We start from the raw sequence: 24166 nt of genomic DNA, 5'->3' as shown, positions 1-24166 counted from the left end.
AGAGCTGCTCTCCCCTTAGATAAACTTCTCCGGTTGAGCCATGGATATTCACGATATCTACCCATTCTCTAATCCGTTCTCCTGATTTTGCATGACAGTGAAGCTTCCTAGTTTGGTCGCACACTCCATTGATCGATCTCTTTGGTTCATGACGTGTCGCAGTCTGCATGGATCCTCGTTAACTCTTATCTTTTTACCTTGATCTCTCACCTGAATCCCTTTCTCACAACTCCTTTCAAGTCTCATCTCTGGTAAGTAGTTCTAGAAGCACTCTTCATCATCATTGTGGACTCCAAAGACGGAGACAGTCATTGCCTGATCCCCCAGGAACAGACCAATCACTTCCCCAGGCATCTCCGCCACTCCCCCTGGTTCCCTCTTGCCACGACCCGGAAAACTTGGGAAACACAAACTTTCTTCCTTTCAAATTCCCTCGACTGACCTCATCCTAGATCCTGATAGCCACTTTCCTGCTCCTTTCCTTTCTCCCTCTTCTTTAATAGCGAGAACTTTTTCCCATCATGGTCAACCCCACATATTCCTCCCCGCTCGCCGATGGGCATCTGAATGGGAATAACACCCTCCCCATTCGCCCCGGCCCCAAGCTGTATGGCAGCAATGATGGCGCTCAATCGGGCTCCGGCACGCCCATCGGATTTCAGCGTCATCCTCATAACAAGATCCTCGATAATGTAGCGGGCCCGAGTCTGCGCCAACCCTCTCCGCAACCCACGCACCTGGGCATCAGCGGCGGCCAGCACCGCCTCCTCTCCCAAGAGGATCCGGGCTATATCGCCGCCAAGTTCGAGGGCAAAGAGAAGCAGATGGACCAGGGTAAGCCTCTTTTTTTTTTCCCCCTTGATATATCTATTGGTTTCCTCTCGCTAATTTACCCTTTTCTACAGTCATGGACCAGCTGGAAAGCAGAGGCTTCCTGCCCAGTGAATTCGTCCTCAGTGAAACCGAGTGGTTCTACAACCAACTCGGCATTGATGATACCTATTTCCAGACCGAGTCCGTTGACGCCATCGTCACCCAGATTCTGTCCTTGTACGCCGCCAAGGTGGCTGCTTACGCTCGGGACGATAAAAAGCTCGAGATCCGTCTCGACAAGGAGGCCGAGGATCATGCCGTCTACATCGATACCAGCAAGCCCGGCGTCACCACCGTCGACGGTCCCCGCTACGAGCAGCGCATCGACAAGAAATACATCAACAACTCCACCCCGAGCAACAGCTATCGTGTCGAGACCTTCCGCTCGCCGACTTCCATCCCCGGTGACGATGGGCAGCAGCTCCGTTGCTATTTCGTCTACAAGTGCCAGTTCGTGAAGCCCGACGCCGGCCCCAACGAGACGGACATCAACCTCGTCGGCGAGAAGAGGTTCTTGCAGAAGGCTACCGAGAACACCAAGGCCGTCTACCAGGAGATCATCAGCGCTGCCGTCTCCCGGTCGGGCCCCGTGATCGAGATGTTCGAGATCGAGAAGAGCCGCGAGAAGCGCCTGGTGATCGCCTACCGTCAAGGCTCCGCCATGGGCCTGTTCAGCGCGCTTTCCGACCTGTACCATTATTACCGCCTGACCAGCTCGCGGAAATACCTGGAGAACTTCTCCAACGGCATCACCATCATTTCGCTCTATCTCCGCCCCTCCAAGGATGCGGAAGTGACCGCCAAATTCCCGCCGATCGAGGCCGCCATCCACCAGATCATCAAGGAGGTCTCCCTGCTCTACTGTATCCCCCAGAACCGCTTCCAGCACCACTTTGCCGTGGGCCGCCTCAGTCTGCAGGAGACCATCTACGCCCACTGCACCTGGGTGTTCGTCCAGCAGTTCCTGAACCGCCTGGGTTCCGAGTACATCTCCCTGACCGACCTGCTGGACTCGAACAACAGCGCCCACGCCGAACTGCTCTCCAAGATTAAGAAGCGTCTGCGCACCGAGACCTTCACCTCCGACTACATCTGGGAGATCGTCAACAAGTACCCCGAGCTCATCCACAAGCTCTACCTGGATTTCGCCAACACCCACTACGTGCAGACCCGCGGCCCGGCCGAGGATGACTTCCTCCCGACCCTCAGCTACCTGCGTCTGCAGGTCGACGAGGTCCTAGACGATGCCAAGCTCAAGCAGCTCATCTCGAGCTCCACTGCCAACGAGCACGACGAGATGGTCATGAGTGCCTTCCGCGTGTTCAACGCCTCCATCCGCAAGACCAACTTCTTCACCCCCACTAAGGTGGCCCTGAGTTTCCGCCTCAATCCCGACTTCCTCCCCGAGCACGAGTACCCCCAGCCACTCTACGGCATGTTCCTGGTCATCAGCTCCGAGTTCCGTGGCTTCCACCTGCGCTTCCGCGATATCGCGCGCGGCGGCATCCGCATCGTCAAGAGTCGCAACAAGGAGGCCTACAGCATCAACGCCCGCTCGCTGTTCGACGAGAACTACAACCTGGCCAACACCCAGCAGCGCAAGAACAAGGACATCCCCGAGGGTGGCGCCAAGGGTGTCATCCTGCTGGACGTGAACCACCAGGATAAGGCCGCGGTGGCCTTTGAGAAGTACATCGACAGCATCATGGATCTGCTGCTGCCCCCGGTCAGCCCGGGCATCAAGGATCCCATCGTCGATCTGCACGGCCAGGACGAGATCCTCTTCATGGGCCCCGACGAGAACACCGCCGAGCTGGTCGACTGGGCCACCGAGCACGCCCGGAACCGCGGCGCGCCCTGGTGGAAGTCCTTCTTCACCGGCAAGAGCCCCAAGCTGGGCGGCATTCCCCACGACACCTACGGCATGACGACTCTGTCCGTCCGCCAGTACGTGCTGGGGATCTACCGCAAGTTGAACATCGACCCCTCGACGGTCCGGAAGCTCCAGACGGGCGGTCCGGACGGCGACCTGGGGTCGAACGAGATCCTGCTGTCCAACGAGAAATACACTGCCATCGTCGACGGCTCCGGCGTCCTGGTCGACCCGCAGGGACTCGATCACCCGGAGCTGGTGCGCCTCGCCAAGAAGCGCGTCACCATCTCCGAATACGACGTGTCGAAGCTGTCCCCGGAGGGCTACCGGGTGCTGGTGGACGAGAGCAACATCAAGCTGCCGAGCGGCGAGCTGGTCCACAACGGCATGATCTTCCGCAACACGTTCCACCTGCGCAGCGACCAGCCGTACGACGTGTTCGTCCCCTGTGGTGGCCGTCCGGAGTCCATCGATCTGTCGACCGTGGGCCGACTGATCCAGGACGGCAAGTGCGTCATCCCGCACATGGTCGAAGGCGCCAACCTGTTCATCACGCAGGACGCCAAGCTCCGACTCGAGCAGGCCGGCTGTGTTCTATTCAAGGACGCCTCGGCCAACAAGGGTGGTGTGACGTCGTCCTCCCTGGAGGTCCTGGCGTCTCTGTCCTTCGACGACGAGGCATTCGTCGAGAACATGTGTGTCCGCGACGATGGAACTGTGCCGACCTTCTACCGCCAGTACGTCCAGCAGGTGCAGGAGACCATCAAGCAGAATGCCACGCTGGAGTTTGAAGCCATCTGGCGGGAACACCAGCAGACCGGACTGATGCGCAGCGTGCTGAGCGACAAGCTCAGCGTGGCCATCACCAAGCTGGACGAGGAGCTGCAGAACACGGAGCTGTGGGACAATGTGGAGCTGCGCCGCTCGACGCTCGGCAGCGCTCTTCCCAAGCTGCTCTTGGACAAGATTGGCCTCGATGTTATCTTGGAACGAGTGAGTCTGCCATACCTATTTCTGTGCGAATGAACTACTAACATTGGATCAGGTTCCGGAGAACTACCTGCGCGCCATCTTCGGCAGCTACCTTGCCAGCCGCTTCGTGTACGAATACGGCAGCAGCCCCAGCCAATTCTCCTTCTTTGATTTGTAAGTTTACTCTACCAGGTACCTCAAGTGCCGCCTTCTAACCGGTATTACAGCATGACCAAGCGACTTGCCCAGGCCCAGGCATAGTGGGATAGACTGCCTCGGTTTATGATACCTCATTCTCCATGTTTCTGCTACTTTTCTTTCTGGCCTGTTCCAGATCTTGCATTTCCTGGGTTTATTTATACACCACTGCACATATGGTCGGCTGACCGGTGTTTTACGGATATTGATGATGATTGATGTCCATTGCATAGGATACAATAAAAGTGTCGCATAATGATTCATCTAATATACTTTCTCTGACTTATTTATACCATATTGTTCACTATATCATACTGGGCTGTAAATTTCTTGGGGGGGCCAATGTAAAGGAAGTCTTGCTTTGAAATTCTTTGATAACCTGATCAGCCACCCTCGGCTGCAGTATAAAACCAAGTAATCATGTAGATCTACCGAAGACAAGCCCGGCATCGGCAGATACATGGATAAATTGATCTCTCTATTCATCCATCCTTTCATCCATCCAATAAATCAATTTTAACATATCCTTGATGGATAAACGACTACCCATATTCATGTTAGACCGAGGTTACAGCCATGAAGACTTGGCATGTCAACTTCGGCTTCAGGTTCCTCGACAAACATCAATCAATCATCAATCATTCTTCCGCCAATACTTCCTTGCTTTCATTTTGTTTGATCGGATTTGATCACCCCGTGGGGTAAGTCTAATCTGGGGATGCATAACACATAGTCACCTACCTATGTAACTATATTGCATGCGGGGAAAGTGGCTTGCCCTCCGGTGTCTTTCCCCGACTTCCCTTGTTGACTATCCGAATACAATGGTCATTTCGGATTCACACCTGCAAGCCATGTCTTGGTCAGAGTTACATACCATGTAAGATGTCACCGGGGCGTCTGGATGAGTAACTTGGCGTTGGAAGAGCCATTTTGCTGATAGAACTGATTGATTGAACCGAGGATGGAGATGAATTTGAGATATGGCGATGCTGAGGATGGAGTGTATATATATTGATATAGACTATGGTCTGATTATGGCGAGATAGGAACAGGAAGAAGGCTAGATAGATAGATTTCACCGGTTTGCTTTTTTGCCTGGCTTTTGCTCCTCTGATACCGCTGCCTACCTTGTCAGGACGTCTGAGATATCGGGCTTTCAAAATGCGTTTGACTGCTGTGCTGCTTGGTTGCTCGCTGTGGGTGTCGACTGTGCTTGCGGCGCCGACAGCGCTGGAGGAGAGGGCTGATCTTGGTTTGTTTACCTCAGTTATACTTGGATAGGAGTTGACAGAGCCATGACCATAACATGGTGTCGCTGACTGAATGACTATATAGAACCCGCTGCGTTCGATGACCTCCACCGCGCGGCGCAGCTCTCGTCGGCTGCGTACAGCGGGTGTATTGGGAAAGCGTTTGATGTGAAGATCACGAAGAAAATCAATGATCTTTTGACTGGTACTCAGGTATATCCATCCACCTTCTCCCTACCGACTACTGCCCACGGGAGTGTGGCTTTGAACTGATGAATGGATGATGTAGGGCTATGTCGGGTATTCGACGGAGCGGAAGACGATTGCGGTTGTTATGAAGGGGTCAACTACGAGTGAGGGCCCACATCCTTCTATACCCCCATTCTGATATCCGGGTTGGAATGACTGACAGTGGTTAATTAATGGTAGTCGTCGACATCCTCAACGACATCGACACCACACCCATCACCCCGAAACTCTCAGGAATCTCCTTTCCATCCGGCGTCAAGATCATGGCCGGCGTCTACAGACCCTGGTCCGCTGTGCACGACGAGATCATCGCCGAAGTCAGGGCCCTGATCGCGCAGCATCCGGACTACACGCTCGAGTCGACGGGCCACTCCCTGGGCGGTGCGCTGACCTACATGTCGTATATCGCCCTGGCGCAGAATTTCCCGGAGAAAGATATCCGCAGTAATGCGCTCGCTGCGTTTCCCATTGGGAATCAGGAGTTTGCGGATTTTGGGGACGCGCAGCATGGGACGTTGGTTAGGGGAAATAATGTTAATGATGGGGTGCCGGTATGTTCTTTTTTCTTTTTTTTTCTTTGTGTTTGGGTCAATGATGTTGGGTGAGTAAGTTGTTTGCTGACGAGCGTAGAATATGTATATCACTATCCCATGGCGTTTCAAGCACTATGGAGTTGTAAGTTCTGCCTTGTTGATGAGTTGACTGCTTGGTTCTAACACGGCAAAGGAATACTACAGCGCCGGGCTCAGGGTCACTACCCGTCGGTGCAATGGTCAACGCGATTTGCAGTGCTCCGCCGGGAATGGTGTCATTGCTGTGACTCCGGGGCATTTCCAGAATTTTGGAGTTGGGCTTGGGTTGGCTGGGTGTGGATTACTTAGTTGATTGTGGCCTTGGATAGGTTTATTGGGAACACTGGAGGATGCCAGACTGGAGGCCATTGCAGTTTATTCATGAAGTCGGATGCAATCATGAATTCAGATATTCCGTGTTGAACAAGCAATGGGTTATGATACTTGATATTGTCAAATGCACAGAGTAGAAAGTAAAAGTAGTGGATGAAGGCGGAGGAGATGCGGTCTTGGCGCCGAATCGGCACGAAAAGAAATCCGCCTCAACTCCGTCCTGCGTTCACCTTCAATCCACCGATACAACCAACCCACTTCCTCCATCCTCCCCTTGTCTTTCTTTCTTTGTCGCCAAGAAGAAATTCCTGGTACTGAGAAAGTACGACTTTCACAATGGCCCTTCACCTCTCGTCGTGGTCGCCCTTACAAGCCGTCGGAGCGGCCATGAGATCCGTCTCTGCCTCCGCCTGTCGCTACAACTCCACCGCGGCGTTCAACGCAGCTGCGCCCGAGCAAGCTGGCAATGTATACCAGAGCCAAAGTATGTGGACATCGATCAGCACTTGCGACTTCTCATCATTCCTTGACACCATACTAATCAGTGGATCGATTAGAGCCCCGGACGTACCGAGAGCCTCGAACCTACCGCAAACGAATGCCCAACCGCGAGAAATTCATCATGGACCAGAAGGCGCAGGGAGAGAGCCGGGCGTTGGAGAAATACCAGACGCGCGAGTGGAAAACCGGCGATGTCTATGCGCCCCGAGACCTTAGCACGAGCGAGATGAGGAAATGGAGAGAGCGCAAGTTTCCGTCCAAGGATGCGTTTGATGCGCTGGATATCAATCCTTTGGATCTTTATAAGGTATGCACTGTTGTGTGCCTTTTCTGCCTTTTCTTGTTCCTCTTTTTCTTTGCCTTTCGCCCCTCGCTTTTTACTTGTGACTCGAAATACCGTGACGATGTGTGGTCGGTGACAATCGCTAACCCGCCTCCAGAACTTCGCCATCATGTCCGAATACGTGACCAACATGGGTCGCATCAAGCACAGCAACACCACTGGACTGCGTCCGGTCAACCAGCGCAAGCTTTCCAAGGCTATCCGACGCGCAGTCGGTCTGGGACTCATGCCTAGTGTTCACCGACACCCGGAGATTCTGGCCATGGAACTCCGAAGCCGTCTGGAAGCCGGCGGTGGGTTTTAAGTAATTTTCAAAATCAAAGATGGGCCGGAATCCAGCGAAATTCTTCTCGCGCTGAGCTTTGTTTCTTTTCCGGAGAAGGATGTCGGACCATGTACTTTTCTGTTTATTGCTATTTCTACCATAGTGTTCAGATATACCGCGGAAATGTTGACTGTATATTATCTATCCTGACCGAACTACCCACTACTCCTTCTAAAAAAAACTACAAACTAGGCAGTAAAGGTCATGTAGTCGGCCAAGTCAAGTTATCGTTGAAACACTAGACAAGCACTGATCGCCGGGTCGTCCCCCGTCCCCACCACTCTTCATAAAAGGTACGTCAACCTTCCCCCTCAATTGTCCGACTGGATAATCAACACTCTTCCCTGTCTGTCCGATCTGTCTTCATCCTCCCTCTGCTTTCTTTGATTCGTGTCAACTCCCCGGCTGGTACCGTCATGTCGATCACAAACGGTTAGCCTTCACTCTCCTTCTCTCCCCACTAGATGTTGTTAACGCTTTCTAGAGTCCATCTGGGCTGCCAGCCCCTCCACCACCCGCGGCCAGCCCACCCAGCTCTCCTCCGATTCTAAAGGCGAACGTCTCGCCTACGCGGTATGTCCCGGATCTTTCTAATCGCTTTATCAACCAGTTCGCTAACACTAAGGACCCCCCCAGGCCAACAAATCCATCTTCCTCCGCTCGATCGACGACCCCGCCGTCGCCCGCCAATACACCGAACACAAAGCCCCGACAACTGTCGCCCGCTTCGCCCCCTCAGGCTTCTACGTCGCCAGCGCCGACGCCACGGGAATAGTCCGCGTGTGGGACTGCGTCGGCGACGGCATCACCAAGGGCGAATACAGCATCGTCAACGGCCGCATCAACGACCTCGCCTGGGACGGCGACTCCCAGCGCATCATCGCCGTCGGCGACGGCAAGCAGCGCTACGGTCACTGTATCTCGTGGGATAGCGGCAACACTGTTGGCGAGATTTACGGCCATACCCAGCAGATTAACTCCGTCTCGATCCGCCAGCAGCGCCCGCTGCGCGCTGCGGCCGCTGGGGATGATAAGAATCTCGTGTTTTATCATGGCGCGCCGTTCAAGTTTAATTCGGGGATTCGTGATAAGCATACCAACTATATCTATGGGGTTGGGTTTAGTCCTGATGGCTCGACGCTTGTTAGTGTTGGTGCGGACCGGAAGATCTGGCTCTATGATGGCAAGACGGGCGAGACGAAGGGCCAGATTGGGGAGGGTGAGCACAAGGGCAGTATTCTGGGCGTGTCGTGGTGCCGCGACTCGCGCAAGTTCGTCACGGCCAGTGCGGACCGGACTGTCAAGATCTGGGATGTGGAGGCCGGCAAGGCCTCGCAGACCTGGCACATCGGCGGAGAAGGCAGCACGAATGTGCGCGACCAGCAGGTCGGCGTGGTGTGGCCGCCCGGCCGCAGCGACAACCTGCTGATCAGTCTGTCGCTGAGCGGCGACCTGAACTACCTGGTGGAGGGGACGCCCGAGCCGCGACAGGTCGTGCAGGGCCACCAGAAGAACATCACCTCGATGACCCGGTTCGAGCCCAACGGCGGCGACGAAACTCTGTGGACTGGCAGCTTTGACGGCCGCGTTTGCAGCTGGGACGTGTCCAAGGGGTCGGCCGACGAGGTCGACGGCGATAGCCATCCGTCGTACATTGCCGGCCTGACCCCTACCCCGGAGGGCACCGGCCGCATCTACAGTGTCGCCTGGGACGACACCCTCCGGTCGGTGGACGTCGGGGCCAAGACGTACACCGGGAGCACCTCCAAGCTGTCGGGGCAGCCCAAGGGCATCGCCGCTGGCAACACGACGGTGGTGGTCGGCTCCGCCGAGAACATCGAGATCTACCAGGATGGGCAGAAGACGGGCGAGTACAAGCCGCAGACCACGGTCACGACCGTCGCGGCGCATGGAGACACCGCCGCGGTGGGCGGCGAGGACGCGACGGTCCAGATCTGCAGCCTCTCGGCTTCCAGCCTCACCCCCAAGGCCGACATCAAGTGTTCGCGCAACCCCATCTCGGCACTGGCGTTCTCGCCCGATGGCTCCCTGCTGGCAGTGGGCGACTCCCGCGGACGCGTTCTCGTGTATAAGGTGGCCGATGGCAGTCTGGTCACCGACCGCTGGACGGCGCACACCTCCCGGATTACCTCCATCGCGTGGAACGACGATGGCACTCACGTCGTGAGCGGTGCCCTCGACACCAACATCTTCGTGTGGAGCCTGGCTAGCCCCGGAGACTGGCTGCAGGTGTCCAACGCTCACAAGGAGGGCGTCAACGGCGTGGCGTGGATTCAAGGCGGGTCGAAGATCGCGTCTGCAGGTGCGGATGCGGCGGTCAAGGTGTGGAAGGTGGAAGGATTGAAATAATTGCTATATACTTAGCCTGTTCTGTTTTGAGTACTTTCTCTCTTTCTTATAGACAATACGAATAGTCGTCCAATTAGCTATCCACTGTTTATAACATGTAACCCCTGTTGAAGTGCGTACAGGGAATGTCGTGGCAATAACAGCCAAGATCCTCTCGCAGTCTTCCCCACTCCACAACTCCAACTCAACTCCACAAGTGATCGTCAAAGAAAGTCTAGCTGGTTTCCTGCTACCTACTATGTCACCGCAGATTTTGATTTCCTCCACCATGACTTTTGCAACTCGTCTGGGTGAATTCGCTTGATATAGGAGATGAGAAAGCAGTGATGTCTGCGTCTGGGGACTCGTCGAGCAGTTCCCGTCGCTATTTGCGCCCGAAGAAGGTATGTTGTTGGAATAGCTGAGCTGAGCTGTTTGGGAGCTTGCGTTTCCGTTCTCCTCGTGAGATAGGTTCCCCTCACTCTCGTGACCTCTTTTGAAGCCAAATCTTTCCCATTTTCCAACAAAAGAGGATGGAGATCGATGATGGATCTCATCTATATTAGAGTAATATACTAACGGTTGTCGCAGTTGCGCCAAGCGACCTTCGTCTTACCCAGAACCGGCCAGCGCCTCAAGGGCCTCATAAACCTACGCAGCTCGACCACCGTAACAAGCCAGAGCGGTAACGATGAAGAGCGCCGCGGACTGCTGTCAGGGGTGGTCCGGGGCCGCCACGAAAGGTGGAAGTCGCGTATACGGGGGAGGATTTTACACTGGGGTTACTCGGTGCGGGAGTTCGTCGTGTCGGAGCAGGGCATCGGGGTGCTGAAATGCAGTCTGGCTTATCTCCTCGGGTCCCTGGCGACCTTTGTGCCGCTGCTGTCGGCGGCGCTGGGAAACCAGGATGGGAAACATGTCGTCGCGACCGTTACGGTGTATTTCCATCCCGCGAGGTCGCAGGGCAGTATGTATAAGGCTTTGATTTGTGCCTTCCTGGCCTTTCTCTACGCGGCGTTTGTTTCCCTTACGAGTATGTGTGTCTCTATGTTCTTCCAGGATACGCTGAACTTGCTCCCGGTCGGCCATGCTGTTGTCCTGATTGTGTTCTGCGGCGGCGGCTTGGGGTTCATCGGGTGGACGAAGCAGAGACTGGGAGACCCGCTCGTCAACGTCGCGTGCTCGCTCGCGTCGCTGTCGACCATCACGGTGTTGACCAAGGAAGGCGCCGTGCAGAGCGGCGATCTGTCCCTGGCGAAGATATTACAAGTCCTGAAGATGGTCAGCATGGGCGTCACCGCCACGATGGCGGTCTCGTTTCTGATCTTCCCTATCTCGGCACGCAAACAGCTGCGCTCGAATCTCACCACCACTACCGAAACGCTGGCAATCATGCTCGCGCTGATCACGCAGAGCTTCCTCAGCGGCTCCGAGGAGGAGCTCCAGACGGAGGAGTTCACGAGTGTCGCCGCGCGCCATAAGATAGCGTACAATCAGTTGGATAAGCTCGTCAAGGAAGCGAAACTAGAACACTACGTCGCTGGCACGGAGAGGGAATATCGACTGGAAAAGAAGCTTGTCCGCTGGGTTCAGGATATCACGCACAACATGGGTGGCCTGCGCAGTGCTGCCCTCTTGCAGTTTCAACTGCTGAATCAGACGAAGCTTGCCCAGGCGTCTCAGACAAGCGGTCAACTGATTCCCACGGACGGGAATAGCATGGGTATGCTGGCGAGTCCGTTTTCATTAGAGGATGACAGGCCGCTGCTGGAACCGATTGACGAGAGGCCCGAAGAGGAGGAGGTTGAGGGCAGGTCGGGTTCCAGTAGAGGCAGTCCCGGTTTCACTACGATGCATAGTTATGTCGAACCGGAGACTGACCAGGGTCTTCTTCCGGCTGATATATTTGCCCTGTTTATCGACCATTTGGGGCCTTCTATGGTATGGAATCGCAGCCCCCGCTCAAAAGAAACGGGAACAGTCGTCTTTGGTGATGGATACTAACAAGAATTAGCGATCGCTGGCATTCACCTTGAAAGAAATCTTCAGGGAAATCCCGTTTCGACATGCACCTGGCCACGGCGTCTCTATCAATACTCGATTTCGCACTAGCCTGGATCGCGCGCTTGAACTCTACCAGAATGCCCGGGAAGAGGCACTGGAGACCATTTATCGGCAGAAGGATGTTTTGAAGATCAAGACGCTAGAGGTAGAAGCTGATCTTGAGGAGGTTTCCGCCAGTTGCGGGCATTTTAGTTTCTCTCTGCTGGAGTTTGGAAAGCAGCTGAAGGAGTTGCTGGCTATTCTAGACGAGTTACAACTTGAAGTGGAGGAGAGGCCTAACGGGCGGTCTTGGAACTGGCTGAAATTCTGGCGTCGGGGGGAGGGTGAACCCAGGAGTGGCACTATGGATGCGGGTAGGTTGAACCTATTCTGGTGTCTTTCTGATTGAAAGGCTTGCGATGCTAACTGCCTTCCAGAACAGCCAGCAGCTGAAGCTGACATTGCCAGAGGCGGCTCTCGTCCCCGACTGGACGTCCTCAGCCCCCGAGAGACGCAGAACAGACTTTCCGATTTTGCTGCATCTGCCGGGAAGTCCGCCAAAGGAAGAATCGGCTATCGCATCTGGAAATCGCTCGAGTTCTTCCGACGTGACGACACGAAATTTGCGATCAAAGTCGGCACGGGAGCCGCCCTCTTTGCGGTCCCTTCGTTCATCAACTCTACCCGGCCATTTTATTCACACTGGCGAGGCGAGTGGGGCTTATTGTCCTACATGCTGGTGTGTTCGATGACAATCGGGGCATCAAATACAACGGGGTACTCCCGTTTCCTTGGTACCTGCCTGGGGGCACTCTGCGCCATCCTGGCATGGCTCATGACGGACGGCAACGTCTTTGGACTCGCCTTCTTGGGTCTGCTCATGGCCACTTGGACGTCATACCTCATCCTCATAAAGGGACAAGGCCCGATGGGCCGGTTTATCATGCTCACTTACAATCTGTCCGTCTTGTATGCCTACTTGCTTACCCAGAAGAACGGCAACGACGACCAAGACGAAGGTGGTGAATCACCAGTCATCACCGAGATCGCTCTCCACCGCGTGGCCGCCGTTCTTACCGGCTGCATCTGGGGCATCATCATCACGCGGGTGATCTGGCCGATCAGCGCGCGAGACAGGCTCAAGGACGGGCTGAGCCTGCTGTGGTTGCGCATGAGTCTGATCTGGAAACGCGGCCCGCTCTCGACGATGGAAGACACGTCTGAGCCGGCGGGCTTCATGAACGTCCGCGAGAAGCTGGAGATCGAGCGGTTTCTGTCGCGGCTGGAGGCTCTCCAGGCGTCAGCGTCGTCGGAGTTTGAGCTGCGCAGTGCGTTCCCTAATGCTGCGTATGGTAATATCCTTCGTCGTACGAGGAGCATGGTCGACTTGTTCCTCGCTATCAACCTCGAGCTGGTTAAGAATATTACGGCGTCGGAAGGGGAGCTTGCGATCCTTCAGTACACGGTGAAGGAACGACGGCAGTTGTCCTCGCGTATCAGTCACTTGTTATCTGGTGAGTGGTCTTTTTTTCTCTCTGCATCCCTTCTAGCTGACTGACTTGTTTTATCACAGTCATGGCTTCGTCGATGAAGCTTGAATACCCTCTGAGCGACGTTCTCCCCAGTGTGGAGCATGCCAGGGATCGTCTTCTGGCGCGATTGTTTCGGTATCGCAAGGATCGGATCGCATCTCGTCTGTCTACGGATGAGGACTACGCCTTGCTGTATGCGTATAGTACGTATTCCGTCTTTCTTTCGTTATTCTGTGTTTCTATATTTTTAGATCCAAAGTCGAGACAAAGTCCCATACACTAACTCTACATAGTCCTTGTTACTGGCCAACTGTCGATAGAGATTGAGGAAATCATGGCTGAGATCGGTCGACTGTTTGGAGTGTTGAATGAGGATGTGGTGCAGTTGTATTACTAGCATAAGAGAGATAGTGAGCAATGATAGCATTTAGATCAAATCAAGAAATGCAAATAAAATAAATAAAATTCGGTAGTAACTATACATCCTATAGATCATTTCTTTATATAATTTCGCCGGTGGTTGTAAACAATATCAAAGGAGAAGGGTTTCATGGGGCAGTTGGATCATCTCAACGCTCCTCCAACTTCCTCTCTCTCTCCCGCACTTCACAACCTCACCTCCTCCGCCCATCCTTCCCCATCAATTCTCCCCTCCTTTCCCATCAGGAACCTCATCCTGACCCCCCTCGGTCCATTCTTCTTTGTTTCCAGTCTCTCTTTCATCCATCATTTTTTGTCCATGAGGGTCTGAATCCCCCTCGTTTCCCCCATCCCCTCCCGCCCTCTCCCCCCTCCTCTCTCCCTCCTCGGCTTTGCGCAGCCTTGTCGCGCTCCTGCTGTGACCTCTCCCAACCATGCAGATTGATCCGGCTGCCCTGAGTCGGAATGACTCCGGGTCGGCCACGATCGCTTCCTCCAAACCGACGGCCCCCAATGCCTCCGCGACCCAGAAGTCCACCAAGGCTCTCATCTCCGTCCCGCGACTGGACCTCGAACCCATTTACACGGAGCTCAAGGCCGCAATCGGCGACAGCTGGGCCGAGTACAAGGAAGCCACCACCCTCTTCCTCCTCGGTACGTCTTTTCTAAGTAGTTTAACTGCTATGTTTGCGACTGCATCCTGATACTCTGATTTTATTTACCATTGTTCCGGCGAAAATGAAGGCTGATGGTTTCTCTCCTGATAGGACAATTAAATCAAAACGAGCTGGCCTCGCGCGTCGACCATATCATATGCGCCGACCAGAAGACCGAACACCTACATAATAACTTTATCTGCGCGATCATCGGTAACCTCACGAGAGACCTTCCGGATCATGGAGTCGCCAGCTGGGTGTCCGCCAACGATAAACCGTCGGTCGTGTCCAAGCCGACGTCGGGAGATGCCGCGGAGCAGAGGCTGAAGACGGAGGTGATGCAGCTGCCTCCGCGGGACCGTCGACGGATCAAATCGATTCCTGAGGTATGGTGCTCCGGACGGAAGAGGAGAAATATTGAGATTCTGACGGTGTGATGTTCTATCAGCGCGACCCGAGCGACACGGCCTTGAATGAACTGGAGGAATACCAACGGGCGAAGCAGATCAAGCTGCCGAGCCAAGTTCCAGCGAGTGCAGGTGGTCTAAACAAGACGAGTAGGTTTCCCACCGACCCGACCCATCGACGCACATCACTGATCGCTGTTACCGGCAGACTGGGAACTGGAGATTCGAAAACGCTACGCGCAACCCTTGGCTTCGGAAACCGGCGAGTTTCCAGACGCTGAATCCATCTACGCGCGCATGACACCCATATGCTACGAGGAGTCGGTAGTAAGCGGGGCCGGCTTCCCCTGCGCCGAAGTCATGGCGATTGCCACGGAGACCTTCGTGAAGGAAGTGCTATCGGTCGTCTTCTCCCGGACGAGATCCAACGGCCCCTCGGGCACCATCAACGGCATGATGATGCGGAAATACCGACAGCAACTCGAGCAAGAAGAGCTATCGTTTACGCGTGGGGAGATCGTCAAAGACGGCGCTACCGGCTTGCTTCCCGTAGAAGCCAAGGAGGCCAGCGTCCGAAAACCCCTGGGGGTTCGCGATCTCCGACTGGCCCTGGAGATTGGAAGCGGTGTCCTCAGCCATATGCCCCTGATCGTGGACCAGATCATGGGTGGATACCTCGAGGACGAGCTAGAAACGGATCGACAGGACCGGGGGGATGAGCCCACGGTGGATATCAACAACAACAACCGCGCCGATCCGAGACCGAACAACCACCATTCGGATGAGATGGACGTGGATGATTCGGAAGAGGACTGGGAGGGGGGCACGATGGCTGATCGCGATCAATTGGGGTCATTACTTGACGAGTGCCTTTCCATTGCTTCGTGACCTCTCTTTCCCTCCCTTTCTTTCTCGATCTTTCTTTCTTTCTTTCTCTTTCTTCGACACCATTATTCCCCTCGGTTTTTTTTTTATGCTTTTATCTTTCTCCCTCCCTCCCTTCCTTTTTTTCTTTACTTTACATCTATCCTATTCAAGGGATCAAACGAAAGACTGCCAGCATTTCCAGTCTGGTGTGTGCGGGGGATATAACCATCTATGGCTTGGGTTTCTTTCTTCCTTCCTTTCATCCTTTCAAAAAGGCGTCTCGGGAGTAATAGCGGACAGACAGGGTTAGGGTTGGTTGGGTTGTCGTCATTGAAAATGACATATTGACTTGACTTGACTTGTATATTGCATATGGCAGGGAGTTAACTTATTATTGAAAGTGTTATACTTCCTTTCTTATCTTTGTCTTTATTTTTACGGTCTTTTGATTGACTCAATATATATATATCTATATATACCTATGTATATCATCCTTGTGCTGTATGGGGTAAAATTGGTAGACACTTTGAGTGGAAGGATCAATTGTGAATGAATGGCTAACTGATTAATGATGTGACTGATCACTGATAACTCTATTCTCCAAGAAGATCTATTCTGAATTGACATACTTTATAATCCCTTCGCAAACAAAACAAATCTATCAATCCATTTAGATTATTGACATTCATTGAATTATTGATTGAATCCTTGTTATTTTCTCTAATGATATCTCCTCAGCTCCACAACGCCTAGTTGGTTCAAAGCCCGTACAAGTTCAAGGCACAGATAGATACGCGTGAAATCCAAGCTAAAATACAAGTAGTGCCATGGAAGTAAATCAGTTCAGTTGGTCCGCTACCATCTTGAGAATCTCCTCTGTCGATTTCCGTGCGTTGGCTGGCTCCTTGGCGATGGATTGCCAGATCTCGCCGTGTTTGGGCTCCGTCGAGATGCACTTGGATACTACGTCTGCGCGTTTTTCCTGGTTGGTGTTAGTTACGATGGATGTGCGGTTTGAAGGGCATATATAAAAAGAGGGAGGAGGAGGCGGAGGAGCAAGAGAAGGAGAAGAAGAAAGGGGACTAACCTCGGTTCCATGCTGTAGCAAAAACTTATAATACCAAGCCCATCCATCTCCAAGATCGCTATTGGAAACAATCGCCTTCTCGAACCACGTCATGGCTTTCTCCAGGCGTCGTTCGCCCCAGAATATCCGCGCCACGGTGATGAACAAGTTCGGATCGTTATCGGCCTTCTTGATCGCTTCCAAGCTGCGAGCTTTCCGCTGCGCGCGTGGCTCAAGGTGCCAGATGCTTTCGCTCCATAGTAATCCTGATCCTGATGCAGGGACTTCCTGTAGCGCCTTGGCCATCAGAACCTTGGCCTGGGCGATGTTGTTCGCGCGCCGTTCGACTCTTACGCTCTCTGTCCACAGCTCGGGGTTCTTGGGGACGGCTAGACGGGCTCGATCGAGTACCGAACGGGCCTTGACCACCGCGCCGGCTTTCTCTTCAAGTCTCGAGGCGAGCAGCCACAGAGGGACAGACTTGGGACAGGCTCGGGTGCCGGTGCCATACGCCTCTCGCGCTTGCGGGTACTTGTTCTGCGCTTCGTAGATCTGGCCTTTCATCATCCAGAGCTTGTCGGCCTTGGGGTAGAGCTGGAGCCCTTGGTTCACTAAATCAAGCGCCTCGTCGATGTTGCCCAGCTGCCGCTCGAAGGCGGCACTCTTGATCCATACACGATCAGTACCCGCTTCGCGACGAGCGGTAGAGAGCAACTCTCTAGCCTGCTCCGTTTGCTCCGCATCTGCTTCCAGTTTGACGGCAGCTAGCCAGATGTCTTCGTTGTTGGGGTTCTGGTTGAACGCCCGGCCCAGGACTCGACGGGCGTCGTCGATTTCGCCCGACTGCCACTTCTCTTTCGCGAGTAGCAGCCACAGCTCTTCGCTTTGCGGGCAGGCTTCCACGGCCTTCTCTAGAACTTGCCACAGCGCTTCCTTGCTGCCGTGGTTGCGCTCCAGATCGGCGGCAGCAAGCCAGATAGATCGGCGGTTGACGAACACGCGGAGCGCATAGGCGTAGATAGCCCTTGCGGTTTCGTACTTGCCCCTCGCGATGCTCGCCTTCGCGTCATCCATCCAGATGTCTTTTCGGTCGTCATCCTCATCCAGACCCCAGCCGAGCGTCTCGCGGATGATTGCGCCGCAGGTGAGGATGGCGCCCTCTTCTTCGCATCGCTCGGCTTCGGAGATCCACTCCTCCCGCTTGAGCATGGCGTTTTCCCTTGCAAGGGACTGGACAGCCCTCTTCATCACGTTCACTTTTTCAAACGTACCCATCTGTTCCTGGAGCCGTGCGGCGGCAATCCAGACTTCGTGGCTGGTGGGAACCGCCTTACGCGCGGTGTTCAGCACCTTTTGAGCCTTTTCAGGACTCTCCAGGCGGGCAAGCGCAAGCCACAGTTCAACGGAAAGAGGGATCATCTCGACGGCCTTGGCTAGAAGAAGACGAGCACTTTCGGGGTCATCCTCCAGGTTTACGGCTTCCTTCCAGATTGCCACGGATTGAGGAATGTGGAGGATGGCCTGTCGGAGTACATTCTTCTTCGCACGAACCTCCGACTCCAGCCGCATGGCTTCGATCCAGAGCCGAGTGGAGTGGTCGTTGTTCTTGATTGCATTGGCGGCGATAACCTTGGCGTTATGCCCTTCGTTGAGGCGAATGTTCTCAAGCCATGCGTCTTCGCTCTTCGGGCACAACTCACAGCCCTTGGCGATGACCGTCCTGGCAGCCACGATCCTGCCCGCGAGCTCCTCCAAACGCGACAAGGCAATCCAACCAGGCGCATGCTTCGGGTTGGTCCTCGTCACCGACTCCAGTAGAACCCGAACACGCTTGATGTCGCCAATCTCCACCTCTCCGGCTTTCATTTCCGACTGCGTAAGACTCGTAAGGTACCCCTTCGGATCGATGTTGGTCGCACTTCCAGACGCGGAGTCCCCGGATGACCCCATCGCCGCTTGGTCGAGCCTGACCTTGAGCACCTTGTCGCGAGCCGCGCTGATATCGGCAAAATTGGTCATCGTCCCATCCTCGGCGCGAGCTTCTTCATCTTCCACGGTGGTATTGAACTGCGCCGAGTCTCTCGCCCCGGCAATGACACTATCCGGCACCGCATAGAATCGTTGTCGGAGGTTCTGTTTCGCTCGTCGGTTCTTCCCCGTCAGATCTCCGACCTCGGGGAGATTGGCCCAGTCGTCTTCGGATACGGAGGCTAACGAGCGTTTTAGATCGGCGAACTGCTGCTGGATCTTCGGGTTCTGTCGTTCGTGTTCTTCTTGCTCTTGGCGCTCTCGAGCTTCCCTGTATGTGGCGAAGGAATCAAGTCGGTCTTCTGTCCAAAATACCGGGGGTGTGATCCCGATGAACAAATGGTTTGGTGAAAGGGGAAACAGGCAAGGAATAAAACTAACCTTCTTATCCTCCGTCGCTTATCCATCTTCTCGTCGACCTCCCTGTAGATCCGGTCCGCCTCATCGTCCTCCTGGTCAAACTGCCCGTAAGCAAAGAGTCCAACCTCGTTATCGGGGTCCTGGAACCGCTCGTCGTCGTCGTCGTTTTCTTCGGGCTTCTCCTCCTTCCCGCCTTTTTCGCGCCCGGCACCGTAGGCTGTCGGAGGCGCCGCTCCCAGTAACTGCGCTCGCTTCGCAAGCGCAGCCTGGATCTGTTCTGGCGTCGGTCCCTCCCGCGCCGGTCCCAGATCGGACCGTGTAGTGAAGCCCGTAGCACCTCTACCCAGGCCCGCCACATAATTCTCGGGAGCGGGCTGGCTGAGGAAATCCTGTCGTCCGGACGCCATCTTGGCCGACTGTAGATATAGACAATAGAAATCCAGACAAACCTATGCGACAGAAACGGCGATGGTGATTGCTGCTCGGGGAAACACTGGGGTCTTCTTCTCATCTCCAACAAGCATTGCGGTGGTCGCAAAAACCTAACTCCGACCCGCTAATCTTATCGCCCGTGATCCCCTCCGCATTATTTTTTTTTTTTTTTTCCCCCTCTAGAAAAGCTTCATCTCCGACTCGAATTCGAAGACGCGGGATAAGTCTCTAATTGGTAGACTCCGTGGAGACACTTACATTTCAGTTTATTTTCTCAATTTCTTAATCGCCGGCAAACCCAGTTCTCAGCACCATGCCGAAGGTGACGCAGAAAAAGCGTGGCAGCTCTGCCCAGAGCCCTTACGGGGACGCTACAGCAAAAGCCCGAGCTGCCAATGCTGTATTCAAAATGAACACCGACGTCGGCCAGCACGTCTTAAAGTAATGATGCTTCACCGACTCTGATATACATATGTGCTCTAGCTAACTACGTTTGTCAAGAAATCCAGGTAAGAGCATGCGACGAGTCGCAGCGCTGTATATGGCATATCGGCTCTAACTGATCGCACTTCAAGGCATTGCGGAGGCCATCGTCAAAAAAGCAGATTTGAAGCAAAGCGATGTAAGTTGGCATTGAGGAGTGCGCCTCTGGAGTTCGTCACGGGAGCGCACCCTTATCATTCCATTTCGTTGCCGCTGCTAACACCGACTGTTCGCGTCCCTCTAGGTCGTTTTGGAGATCGGTCCCGGTACGGGCAATCTTACAGTCAAGATCCTCGAAAAGGCGAAGAAGGTGATCGCGGTGGAATTGGACCCGCGAATGGCGGCCGAGGTCACGAAACGTGTGCAAGGGACGCCGGCGCAGAAGCGCTTAGATGTGATTCTGGGAGATGTGATGAAAACGGAGCTTCCGTTCTTCGATGTCTGCATCAGCAACACCCCGTACCAAGTGAGCTCTACAGGTCTAGTCCTCGTGTGTCCTCATGCCTAATTTCGTTGTTCAGATTTCGTCTCCCCTTACGTTCAAACTCCTCGCCACTTTGCCCGCGCCCAGGGTCTGCATCCTCATGTTTCAGCGTGAATTCGCCCTGCGACTGTTTGCCAAACCGGGCGACAAGCTCTACAGTCGACTGTCGGTCAATGCCCAGATGTGGGCTAAGATCGATCATATCATGAAGGTCGGAAAGAACAACTTCAAGCCCCCGCCGCAGGTTGAATCCAGTGTCGTCCGTCTGGTGCCCAAGAGTCCGAGGCCGCAGATCGATTACAACGAGTGGGATGGACTGCTGCGGATCGTTTTTGTCAGAAAGAACAAAACCATCCGGTCCAGTTTCCTCGGAACGACTTCCGTCATGGATATGCTGGAAGCCAATTACCGGACGTGGTGTGCACAGAACGATATCCCTGTCGAGGATGGGCCGGCTGAAAATGCGGGATCGGATGCAATGGAGGAAGACGACCTGCACAATGATGATGCGGATGAGCCTGAGGAAGAAGCCATGGAGGTGGACGACGACGACGACGTGCCCGATTTCTTCAAGGAACAAGCAAACGCCCGCATCCAGGAAGCTCTCAGGAGTCGGCCGGCCCGCAAGAAGAAGGGCAAGGTGGCAGAGCTCGTACGGGAGAAGATCCGCCAGGTATTGGAGGAGGAGACAAAGCTTGGTGAAAAGCGTGCACGAATGTGCGATGAGAATGATTTTCTAAAGTTGCTGTGGGCCTGTAACCAAAAGGGGTTCCATTTTAGTTGAGGCGGGATCCTGAGAGAAAGATTGGAAATGCTTGGCCTCCCCATATTGTCAAATCTTTGAAAGTCATGAATTAACGATTATCTTCACTGAAAGCCATTCTCAGGAGACCGGTCTCCGGCCGGGCGCAAATGAGCGCGGGAGTCTTGAAAGAGACTCTGCCAAATGAAAGCTTCGCTTAATAGGAGTTCAATATCCTTCTCGGTCCAATCCTTGGTCGGGAGTGCCTGCAAAAACATCATGATTTCCTGCAATTGATTTAGCATGATATCCCACCCCCGCGGAAACTCTCTCCTCAGTGCTCACCTGAAAATCCATCTTCACCAGCTGTTCCGACCACTTGACGAGGAATGCGGCGCACACATATAGATGAAATCGCGAGAATCCCTGCTCCTCGGCCTGGGGACTAGTGAGTACATTTCTGTTAGGAGCATGAAATGAATGGAACGAACCATGTATGTGTCCCACATCCGGATCGTGTTCTGCACGCTCATTTCCCGCATGAGCAAACAGTTCATCCATCGGAAACTAAATTGCATGAATTCAACCCCCTCGTTCTCTAAATGCTTCGCAAGTGTAGAATCAATGCGCATGGTCAAGTCGCGCAGGGCCCCGACCTGCCGGTGGATCCCCGGTTGGGCGTATATATAGTTGTCCTGGATTCCATCCAAGAGCTTGGTCAGACACCAAAACGAGTCCGCCTCGACGGCATCCAAGACGCTTCTCGGAAGTTGCCCTGGGTCCATGTCCTCCTCGACATTCAGGTCGGTGACGTAGACGCCGAGGAAGACTTGCCAAAAGGGCGTAACAAGATCGTTGATCCCCTGTACATAGCCACTGGCGGGATGTCGGATGGCCCATACATAGAGGATCCTCTCCAAGGAGCGCTGCGTTGCCTCGTACCCGTAGAGCTGAATATGAGGGCTCGTTCGAGGAACATCTATGCTGATCTGGTGCCATATTGCCTCGTCGAGGCCTCTACCACGGCCTGTGGACGGGGCAGGTGGGGTGGGAGCATTCGGGGCACTGTTTCGCTCAAAAGCCTGGCGGACCCCGTCCAGATATTCCTTGCGTTTCCTTTCGAGTGTCGAGATCCGTCGCTCACTATTCGCAGGCAAATAGCCCAGGAGAAGCTGCCAGGTCATGGCTCGTACCTCGTCCGGGACACCAGACCACGCCAGATTCCGCAGCTCGGCCAACGGAACCGTGCTTGTTTGCAGGAGACGCTTGAACTTGTTGATCCTTGATATGCGACTCGAATACTGATCCATCTCCTTGGGGGGCGCGTTCTTGGGGGGTGGGCCGTGGTTGATGAGATGTAACGCATTTGCAGGGTCTTGGGAGAGATCAGCTTTTTCCTGCGCGGTGTCCGTGAACGGGGAGAAGTACCTCTCAAGATGTCCTTGTACTGCGGGCGGAGGATTTTCCCCTCGCCCTTCCGAGCAGTTGGGTACATAGGAAGGCCACGTTCCTCGGCAATATCCGAACTGTCGGCACGCTGCCTATTGCTCCCCAAGCCAACCCCAAGACTGGTGGTATCAAGCTTCCCGAGGCCTCCTCCACCCGAACCGACGGTCTTGGGCTGTTTCGTAGTAACGCTTTGAGCCTGCTTTCGCCGCATGCTGGCGATGGTTGGCAGCCCGAACTCATCTTCGTCATCGTCATACACGATGTCCTCCTCCTCCTCTTCTTCGTCGTCCATGCCAGCGTCATCCCTTGTCTTGGTGCGGTCCCACGAGTCCATTCCTTGGTCCATGATATCAGTGTATGAAGTGCGAGGAGAGGCAACCCAGATCGCTGGTCGTTGAGAGGATGGGGACGAGACCGGCTGCGGGTGATGAGATGACGAGCGGGGTGGCGTTCGTGGGGGGGCATGCTGTTGTGCTATACCTCTGCTCGGTGCACTGATTCGTTAGCCCGCCATGGACAACCCGGGGGCGAAAGGAACGGGAACCTACTTCAAGATATCTGCATGCGAGTAAGAGGCGCCAACCACAGGGCTTTGCTCATGCGAGTTGGGCATACCCTGGTTCTGGGAGACTGATCTGCCTTTCCAGAACGGTGAACCTGCCCGTCTGCATTGATCGATCAGCCACGGCAACGGAGAACGAGTTTCGGGAACGACGAATGAAGACGAGGGGTTCAAAGGAAGACAACGAATGCAAAGGGATGGAAGGCGTATATTGGAATATGTCAAACGTACTCGGAACGGTCTTTCATTTGGCAAATAGCTATCTGTCAGCTACGGGGGTCTTCGGGGCGACAGAGACGGGGATTGCGAGGTACGAACCAACCTGGACCATCTCCTGTAACAATTTGGGGGATTGTGTCAGTTTCTTTGCAATGAATTCAGAAGAGTCGAGCGTATTTTTAGAAGCGCACTTACCTGTTGCTGGCCCTTTCTCGTAGCCATGGTGAAGCCGAAATCAGGATTGGAGTTGACACTGCGGCGACGGGGGAACGATCAGGTCATCGGAGACAGCGAGCGCCCTTGGGGCAAGGAGTGCGGGGCGCTCAGCGGGCTGTGTTTTCTCCCCTCTTGACTTTTCCAATATGGGTGACCCTTTTGAATTGGTACTGGAGCATTCAATGCAGTGATTGTTTGAATAATTGATAACTCAACCACAGGAACTGGTCCTAATGGTCTTTAGAGAGGGGAGAGAGTTGTGATATTGCAGTGTTATTGCGGTGTTATTGCGGTGTTATTGCGGTGATTGAGTCGGCAACCTTGGATGTAGATTACCGTACCGTATCAGTTCTGCCATG

At 54.3% G+C, this 24166-nt stretch overlaps 7 protein-coding genes across 7 annotated transcripts; 5 read left to right on the top strand and 2 right to left on the bottom strand.

Annotated features, from left to right (window-relative positions):
- The first annotated feature begins 196 nt into the window (after positions 1-196).
- On the top strand, positions 197-4204 carry BDW47DRAFT_61677 (glutamate dehydrogenase (NAD(+))). Its single transcript, XM_024819441.1, has 5 exons — positions 197-251; positions 453-834; positions 906-3739; positions 3792-3892; positions 3946-4204. Exons 2-5 carry the CDS (start codon positions 522-524, stop codon positions 3977-3979), a joined length of 3282 nt encoding a protein of 1093 aa, XP_024669544.1. The 5' UTR covers positions 197-251; positions 453-521; the 3' UTR covers positions 3980-4204.
- Positions 4205-5080: 876 nt separating this feature from the next.
- BDW47DRAFT_128055 (putative alkaline lipase) lies at positions 5081-6303 on the top strand (the record flags this gene model as incomplete). Its single annotated transcript, XM_024816796.1, has 6 exons — positions 5081-5171; positions 5255-5382; positions 5459-5522; positions 5599-5969; positions 6049-6093; positions 6145-6303. 6 exons carry the CDS (start codon positions 5081-5083, stop codon positions 6301-6303), a joined length of 858 nt encoding a protein of 285 aa, XP_024669543.1.
- Positions 6304-6576: 273 nt separating this feature from the next.
- On the top strand, positions 6577-7628 carry BDW47DRAFT_110245 (mitochondrial 37S ribosomal protein bS18m). Its single transcript, XM_024813676.1, has 3 exons — positions 6577-6807; positions 6881-7131; positions 7265-7628. Exons 1-3 carry the CDS (start codon positions 6660-6662, stop codon positions 7469-7471), a joined length of 606 nt encoding a protein of 201 aa, XP_024669542.1. The 5' UTR covers positions 6577-6659; the 3' UTR covers positions 7472-7628.
- A 280-nt stretch (positions 7629-7908) lies between these two features.
- Positions 7909-15787, top strand: BDW47DRAFT_119458 (WD40 repeat-like protein; the record flags this gene model as incomplete). Its single annotated transcript, XM_024815351.1, has 11 exons — positions 7909-7924; positions 7977-8065; positions 8129-9835; positions 10433-11782; positions 11856-12240; positions 12322-13398; positions 13458-13630; positions 14277-14490; positions 14604-14878; positions 14941-15049; positions 15108-15787. 11 exons carry the CDS (start codon positions 7909-7911, stop codon positions 15785-15787), a joined length of 6075 nt encoding a protein of 2024 aa, XP_024669541.1.
- A 689-nt stretch (positions 15788-16476) lies between these two features.
- Positions 16477-19684, bottom strand: BDW47DRAFT_110237 (U4/U6-U5 snRNP complex subunit PRP6). The gene is made up of 3 exons (XM_024813675.1): positions 19242-19684; positions 16854-19131; positions 16477-16748 (listed from the first exon to the last, which is right to left on the bottom strand). Exons 1-3 carry the CDS (start codon positions 19625-19627, stop codon positions 16605-16607), a joined length of 2808 nt encoding a protein of 935 aa, XP_024669540.1. The 5' UTR covers positions 19628-19684; the 3' UTR covers positions 16477-16604.
- Positions 19685-19857: 173 nt separating this feature from the next.
- On the top strand, positions 19858-21562 carry BDW47DRAFT_61584 (dimethyladenosine transferase). Its single transcript, XM_024819439.1, has 5 exons — positions 19858-20093; positions 20154-20161; positions 20228-20274; positions 20380-20601; positions 20657-21562. The coding sequence occupies exons 1-5, from the start codon at positions 19966-19968 to the stop codon at positions 21401-21403; spliced, it is 1152 nt and encodes a 383-aa protein (XP_024669539.1). The 5' UTR covers positions 19858-19965; the 3' UTR covers positions 21404-21562.
- Positions 21445-24083, bottom strand: BDW47DRAFT_61597 (GTPase-activating protein GYP1). The gene is made up of 7 exons (XM_024819440.1): positions 23787-24083; positions 23604-23706; positions 23359-23475; positions 22790-23304; positions 21853-22736; positions 21707-21799; positions 21445-21648 (listed from the first exon to the last, which is right to left on the bottom strand). Exons 2-7 carry the CDS (start codon positions 23618-23620, stop codon positions 21487-21489), a joined length of 1788 nt encoding a protein of 595 aa, XP_024669538.1. The 5' UTR covers positions 23621-23706; positions 23787-24083; the 3' UTR covers positions 21445-21486.
- Between the last annotated feature and the right edge of the window lie 83 nt (positions 24084-24166).

The sequence above is a fragment of the Aspergillus candidus genome (genome assembly GCF_002847045.1).
Source record: "Aspergillus candidus strain CBS 102.13 unplaced genomic scaffold BDW47scaffold_45, whole genome shotgun sequence".
Taxonomy (NCBI): domain Eukaryota; kingdom Fungi; phylum Ascomycota; class Eurotiomycetes; order Eurotiales; family Aspergillaceae; genus Aspergillus; species Aspergillus candidus.
Note: the sequence above shows the minus strand (reverse complement) of the source record. Positions and strands in the feature narration are given on the sequence as shown.

Bases quoted from the DNA above. Each gene is read 5' to 3' on its own strand.
- BDW47DRAFT_61677 (XM_024819441.1), top strand. From the start codon at position 522: ATGGTCAACCCCACATATTCCTCCCCGCTCGCCGATGGGCATCTGAAT. The intron at 835-905 runs GTAAGCCTCTTT...CCTTTTCTACAG, and splicing joins AGAGAAGCAGATGGACCAGG to TCATGGACCAGCTGGAAAGC. The intron at 3,893-3,945 runs GTAAGTTTACTC...CCGGTATTACAG, and splicing joins CAATTCTCCTTCTTTGATTT to CATGACCAAGCGACTTGCCC.
- BDW47DRAFT_110245 (XM_024813676.1), top strand. From the start codon at position 6,660: ATGGCCCTTCACCTCTCGTCGTGGTCGCCCTTACAAGCCGTCGGAGCG. The intron at 6,808-6,880 runs GTATGTGGACAT...TGGATCGATTAG, and splicing joins CAATGTATACCAGAGCCAAA to AGCCCCGGACGTACCGAGAG. The intron at 7,132-7,264 runs GTATGCACTGTT...ACCCGCCTCCAG, and splicing joins ATCCTTTGGATCTTTATAAG to AACTTCGCCATCATGTCCGA.
- BDW47DRAFT_110237 (XM_024813675.1), bottom strand. From the start codon at position 19,627: ATGGCGTCCGGACGACAGGATTTCCTCAGCCAGCCCGCTCCCGAGAAT. The intron at 19,132-19,241 runs GTTAGTTTTATT...CGCCACATACAG, and splicing joins AAGCGACGGAGGATAAGAAG to GGAAGCTCGAGAGCGCCAAG. The intron at 16,749-16,853 runs GTTAGTCCCCTT...AACACCAACCAG, and splicing joins TGCTACAGCATGGAACCGAG to GAAAAACGCGCAGACGTAGT.
- BDW47DRAFT_61584 (XM_024819439.1), top strand. From the start codon at position 19,966: ATGCCGAAGGTGACGCAGAAAAAGCGTGGCAGCTCTGCCCAGAGCCCT. The intron at 20,275-20,379 runs GTAAGTTGGCAT...GCGTCCCTCTAG, and splicing joins CAGATTTGAAGCAAAGCGAT to GTCGTTTTGGAGATCGGTCC. The intron at 20,602-20,656 runs GTGAGCTCTACA...TTCGTTGTTCAG, and splicing joins TCAGCAACACCCCGTACCAA to ATTTCGTCTCCCCTTACGTT.
- BDW47DRAFT_61597 (XM_024819440.1), bottom strand. The intron at 23,305-23,358 runs GTAGGTTCCCGT...CTAACGAATCAG, and splicing joins TCGCATGCAGATATCTTGAA to TGCACCGAGCAGAGGTATAG. The intron at 21,649-21,706 runs GTGAGCACTGAG...AATCAATTGCAG, and splicing joins TGGTGAAGATGGATTTTCAG to GAAATCATGATGTTTTTGCA.